This window comes from Uncinocarpus reesii, genomic scaffold, assembly GCF_000003515.1.
Source record: "Uncinocarpus reesii 1704 scaffold_4 genomic scaffold, whole genome shotgun sequence".
In the NCBI taxonomy this organism is placed as follows: Eukaryota; Fungi; Ascomycota; class Eurotiomycetes; order Onygenales; family Onygenaceae; genus Uncinocarpus; species Uncinocarpus reesii.
Window position 1 is genome coordinate 1,747,500 of NW_003052497.1, and position 6,294 is coordinate 1,753,793.

General features: G+C 49.5%; 1 protein-coding gene across 1 annotated transcript; it reads left to right on the top strand.

Annotated features, from left to right (window-relative positions):
* Positions 1–4,343: 4,343 nt before the first annotated feature.
* On the top strand, positions 4,344–5,870 carry UREG_06715 (uncharacterized protein; the record flags this gene model as incomplete). Its single annotated transcript, XM_002583702.1, has 3 exons — positions 4,344–4,472; positions 4,532–4,917; positions 5,063–5,870. 3 exons carry the CDS (start codon positions 4,344–4,346, stop codon positions 5,868–5,870), a joined length of 1,323 nt encoding a protein of 440 aa, XP_002583748.1.
* Between the last annotated feature and the right edge of the window lie 424 nt (positions 5,871–6,294).

Below are 6,294 nucleotides of genomic sequence, written 5' to 3' on the forward strand. Positions count from 1 at the left end.
CTTTTCTGATACCTCATCCTCTAACCCCTATCCATTTTTATTGATACCGTTGTATTACACGATTGCATCTGCCCGGAAATGTGAAACTACCTACATATGTACTGCCGAACTACACAAAATCGAGAGATGAACGGAAGAGAAAAGAGATCTTACCCCCGTTTTTTGGTACTTTTCCTACTTGGTTTCCTCTGGCTGGGCGATTGAATCGGGGCCTAGCCTTGTCTGGTCTGCTCCCATTCGGTAACCTCCACTAGCCCTTGCAGGCGGAGAAGACCTGATCGTGGCCAGCCATCTTCATGCATAAAAGTACTGTATGTATGTACGTACATGTGTATGCCATGTTATGGATGCGCCGATCTGAAAGCGTTTATTCCCAGCGGCGCAGCAACAAGGAAAACAAAAGAAATCTCAATTTTCTGACTTCTTTTTCCACTCCCCCTCCTCTCTGGACCATTATTTGATACGACCAGGGCCCGGAGGGAAAGACACTGGCTCCAACTATGTGGAAACTGCATATCTCCCTACAGGAAGATGCATATACGAGAGAAGAAAAGAGAAAGCAAAAAAAAAGGAAATAAACCGTTCCAAAGGAAAAAAAAAGAAAAATCCCCAGAAAGCGGAAGTCGCACGATAGCCGACATACTTGATACATCCGATCAAGCAGCCCCATTACCCGTTTCTGCCTCCTGCATGGGAAAGGAAAAAAAAACGTGGGAATCTCGAAAGCAGCTGTTGTCATGCACTCCCCATCGCCTCGGCATCGCTGCGACGCGTGCTATCGTACTTTTTCTTTTCCTGCTTGGTTTTTTGTTTGCTTTACATTCATCATATGCCATACTTTCCTACCCTCCCCCTTTTTGCAATATTGGAACTACAAGCAATGCTTTGTGTTCGTGTAGCTTCTTTGTTATGTACCTCACCTTGTCCCTCGCTTTTCCCCCCTCATGTCTCACAGCATGCAGAAAAGCATGGGGCTTGAACAGTCCGACTTGACGTCAACGAAAACGGCTACTTGCATTCCTTCTCCCCTCCCCCTTATGCGACGGAGATGACCGAGCTCTCAGCTTTTTTCTCATGTTGCTTTCCCTTTTTCTTTCCGTTTCGCTTGTGGTAGTATGGTGTGCTTTGCGGGGAAAGTCGTATCGCGTGGTGGCTGCTTGCTGCTGTGGTAGCTTTTTTGGCAAAGCGGAGCGATGCAGGTATCCCCTCCCCCCCGGCCCCTCTCTGGCACCGTTTGTGGAATTGGGCCCAGGAAGAAATGCTCTCACCTGCATATTCTTTTGCATTCGGTTCGAACGGGTCCGGGGATTGTGGTCTCTGTGGATGACGGGTATAGAACCGTTACATATGCTGAACACCCGGGAATCGGTCCGCTGGACATCCGTTGGGTTGAGTAAACCCGGAGAAGAGTTTGCTACTACTACATAGCTCCTTTGGCGGTGCTTTAGACAGGCAGCTGGAGCGGATGCCTTGCGCATATTGAAGCCAACTCCTAACAAGACAGTTGTCGGGCGGCAATGATCGGGCACTGGCTACCCTGTGCAATTGGTGGGAGTGCAAAGAGGACGTGCATGAGGTCCTTGATCCCGCAACATGGAGAGTATTCCTACGCGTTGTCCGTTTGCGACAGGGGAACCACTGAAATGTGGCTCAAAAAGCCGTTTGCGTTGGCTAAGATGTCGTCCACGGATAGCTTTGTCTATACATTGTGAAAAAGGAAATGTTGGCGGCAAATCATACATATACGAGCACTCGTGAGCGCGACCTGCATTCACTCATTATTGGCCTTGGGCCCCTTTTCTCGCCGCTCAGGGGAAGGCTGATGGATTACATAAGCCCTTTAGGCTTGGCTCTGTGCGATGATTGGACGAGAGCCCGCAGACAAGCTTCCCATGCTACGCTAGTGCGGATACGCTAACTTAGTCTAGACGTTCGGCAACAATTCTTTGTCACTCCTCGATTTGGGAGACGGGCGTCTGTCTTGATGCTGCTTTCACTCGCTGCGGATTGCTATCTGGGCGTGCATCTCTACACGCGGGTCACGGCTGTCAAGGATCTCTGACCAACAAGCCATGGTTCTACCCTTCGTCTTCTTCTTTGTCCCACTTGACCGCTCTACGAAAGGAAGCAGAAGCTGGAGGGCTCGGATCATCACTAACTCACCAACTATTAACTTGATCCCTGTTCTTCATAGTGCCGTCGCGATATTCGACACGATTTGACGGTGAGGACTAAATTTCCGCCACCATGTTTTGTTGGTACCTTTTTTCAGAGCTCCGAGAACCCGGTACTGGCAATGTTCCATTGCGATTCGATGCGAGCAACAAAAAGGAGAGCTCCTTCGCTGCAACCCCCGACGCACCGGCAGCGGTAATTGTTCAACAAAGAAGCAAACGGGGATAGGCGAAGATGATTTTTGAGGCAACACTCCCCCTCTTGGCTCGCTGAATGATCATTCGCTGCGGACATGGAAAGGCCCCTGTTGCAACGGCACAAAAGTCTGCCCGTGACTTGCGGTAACCGTGACGCCAAATCTATTTCTCACAACCTCGTTACCAGATAACGGAGCAGCCTCCTCCCTACCTGGTCCAGAAAGCCACCAACTTCAGGACGTCGAGCTTGCTTGTATGGAACGGAATATGCTTCCGGCATAGCCAGGAGACCGATGTCTTTGTGCGACCCGATTTTTGAGGTGCTACGACCTCACGCGCTTTGAGTGACCCAATGATTTGGAATTCCCATCGCACTGTGAACCGTTATTTGTCCCAAGGAGATAGTCGCCATGCCTTAAATTATGACATCTGGTGGGGACACAGGCGGCGTTGCAGGGTCTTGCAAATCCTTAACTAGTGTGGCTAGGGAGTATATGGTTCAATCTAGCAGCCGTTGCTAGGATCCTGAAGGTCCGATCGTTCAAAGAAACGTCGCCTCCCGACAGCTCAGCTCTCTACGAGCGTCTGGTGGTTGCGCTCCAATACGATATCGCTAGACGGTTGATTGAAGCTTACCTCCGTACCTCATAACACAAAACCGTTAAACCACCCGTATCAGTCGTTGCACATCTCTTCCGTTTCCACATTGTGGCGTTTATTGGCTGCATAATCGACTCGTACCACCTCTGCGTTTGCCATGCCTTTAGAATGACAGCCGTGCGCCCTAGTGTGGGGGTTCATAATAGCTCAATCGGAAACAAAAGAAAAGGGATCAACGCTTTTTCTTGGGTTTCTCCGTCCTCCGTAACGTATATCAACGGCTCCTACTTCCTACCAATTGAACCGCGGCGAGTATATGCATATTAACTGACATTTTTTTGAGCTGGGTTTATCCATTATCTTCTTTGGGCAAAGATCGCCCGGCCGATGGGACTACGGACATGTTCATATGATCACAGAGAGCTCCTTTACCGACTATGTCATTCTTTATCCTTGCTGTCAACAACATCCTGCGGCACCACCGTGATACCATTGCAGGCGATCTCTTGGAGCGGCTCGCCGTTTTGTTAGTTCGGTTGTGACGGCAGTTTGACGATGATGTTAACCATAAGTCTATTTGTATTTAAATTTCAAGCGCCGACCCCGTACTGTGCTCAAAGGGGTTCAACGTGCCAACTTGATAGGGGGAAGATGATTGGTTACAACGTGACGAGGCTACATCAAAAAGATGTATCGGACAAGCTACTAAATCCGCCATATTAATGGCATTCTCTCTTGCCTCCTTCTGCTGTTGGAGTTACATCAAAGGCTCCGTCACTGAAGAAGGCCGGCTCTGAACGTGGTCTCGGCGTCCGGAGGCAGGAGATGTTTGCAATCCGTACTCCGCCTAGATATACCAGTTCTTTTGCAGCCCTTTTGGGTGATCCCGGCATACTTCTTCACTCTTGCCTGCACTTTGTCCTTTGATATAGGAGCGATCGTCGTGCGCTTAGGAGACACGGTGATTTTCCGTCTGGCGCTTTGCGTCCAGGTAGTGGATGGGAAGTTCTATCCTGGATAGCTATGTCGCTGCGGCATCCATCGCCATAGCACTGTAGAGAGTATTTATCTGATGAGCCCAGAGGAAAACCTTTGTCACAGGGAGATATGACGTAATCAGGCTATTTTTGGGTCACGGCGCAAGCTAGCTTGATTAGGAACAGCTCCATGATGACTTGCAAATCTTCAGCGCCAGAGTCGAGATCCGCCGGTGGTCAAGCTGATATCCACGAGAGCTCACTTCTGCCTTGCTGCTGCCGTCCTTTGAGATCATTTTTAGTTTCTTGTCGCTTAGCACTTGCAGGGTCGGCGATCTATCTCCATTCCTACCTCTCTCGAGACTACCAGCGTGCTTCTTTAAGAGTGGCCACGATGGAGGCCACAGCTGTTGAGACTCCGTTCCAGCTTCAGCCAGTCAATCACGTCTCTAACACCATGGACACTTCGATGGATATTGACATGGATCTTGATTTTGGGCCGGAACCGGAGCCAATTGAACTGGTCAGTTCGGGCTCACATTCCCTCTGAAGCTTCTTTCTTCCCTAACCACCGACCCATAGGAAGTTGAGTCCACCACGGCGAACAATGGCTCATTCGAAGACTCGAATCTCCTCATCTCCAACGAAGAACCCCAGTTCGAGAAAGTTCATATCCGCGGCGTCGATGAACTGGCCACCGACGACATCAAGCGTTTTGCGAGCGAGCATTTTCAAATCGAGGAACCGGCCAGAATCGAGTGGATTGATGATACTTCTGCGAATATCGTATATAACTCGCCGGAAGTGGGACTGCAAGCGCTGGCGGCATTTACTCAGCAGTCGATGGAGGAAAGTGGTGATTCGGCATTGCCTTCGTTACGGCTTCGTACCGCGAAAGCGTTATCCACGCACCCTGACTCTGTGCTGCAGGTGAGATCGGCGGTGAAGACGGATCGCAAGAAAACGTCGTGCGCATGAGGCGAGTCGGTTCTACTTGATTCATCCGGAGCATGATCCAAGGGAGAGGATGAGGAGCGAATTCGCAGAGAGACGGCGGCGGGGAAGGCGGGATGATAGTACGGGAGATTACAACCGGCGTCGATTTGACGATAGGGAGCATAGACGTCGCAAGGGGCTTGATGATAAGTTTGATGAGACCATGTACGACGACAGTCGGGACGCGAGTCGTGGATCTAGCCGTGATGGGATGCGGGGGAGGCGCAAAGGGGTTGATGACTTGTTTCCTGAGCATTCAGAGAAGTCAACGGGACGATTACGAGATCGCAGCGCATCGCCTATTCGCAATGCTTTTGAGAATGGATCCAGGACCGGTGATGGGGGTCGGGAATCGAGCAGGCGTTTCCGAGATCGGTCCCCGCGACAAAGTAGAGATAGGAATGGATATTCCCGTCTCAACGCCGGAAAAGAGCTTTTTGGCTCTACAAACGCCTCCAGTGACGAGAGCTCAGGGCGCAGGGAGCTCTTCCCAAACAAAACCGCAGCCAGCTATCTGAAGAAGGAATTATTCCCAAACAAGACCGCTATCAGCAACCATCGCCGTTCCGACGCTTTTGACGCTGCAGACGAAACGGCCGATTTGTTCGCTAAACGCATCTCCATACCTCTCGTTGACGGATCGCACGATAACGGAGATGGAGAAAAGGATAACAGTACCGTCGAGCTCTTCCCTGATACCAAGCCGAACAAGGGTCTCAAAATTCGTGGTACATCTGACGATCCGGGATTATCCATCCGTGGAAATGCGGCGAATGCAAATAGTGGAATAGCTATCAAGGGAACTGCGTCCGTCAGAGAACTGTTCCCGTCTAAATATTCCGGCAATGCAGGAAAAGAGCTGTTTTCTGATAAGCTTGAAGGAAGAGGTGGCAAACGGAGGAAGGCGGAGGACATGTTTCTCTGAAGAAGACGGTGCGGATATCTGGAGGCCCTTATTTTTTTCTCTTCAATTCTTAGATCGGAAGTCGGCTACACTACTTTTTCGTTTATTGATGTTTAATTCTTCGGTTTCGATTGTTGCAATGGCGCTGGATTTGGATTTTAAAGAATGAAAGATATGATACCTATCTATTTAGTGATGATATGAAATGATAATTGGTTAATAGCGTTGACACCACAGCTTATGTATAAAGTAGAATCTCTGAAATTCAAAAACTTGATTGATTAGGTACTTGAAAAAGCCTTTTACTACTCTGGAGTAGATAATAGCAAGAGATGTAGCCATCTGTCCATGCACCGCTGCACCATGGAAGAGCGAAGACATAGGGTGTTTGGTAATTAGACGGCAGAAAAATTCCAATCTCGGCACGTAATATAAATCCTTCAGC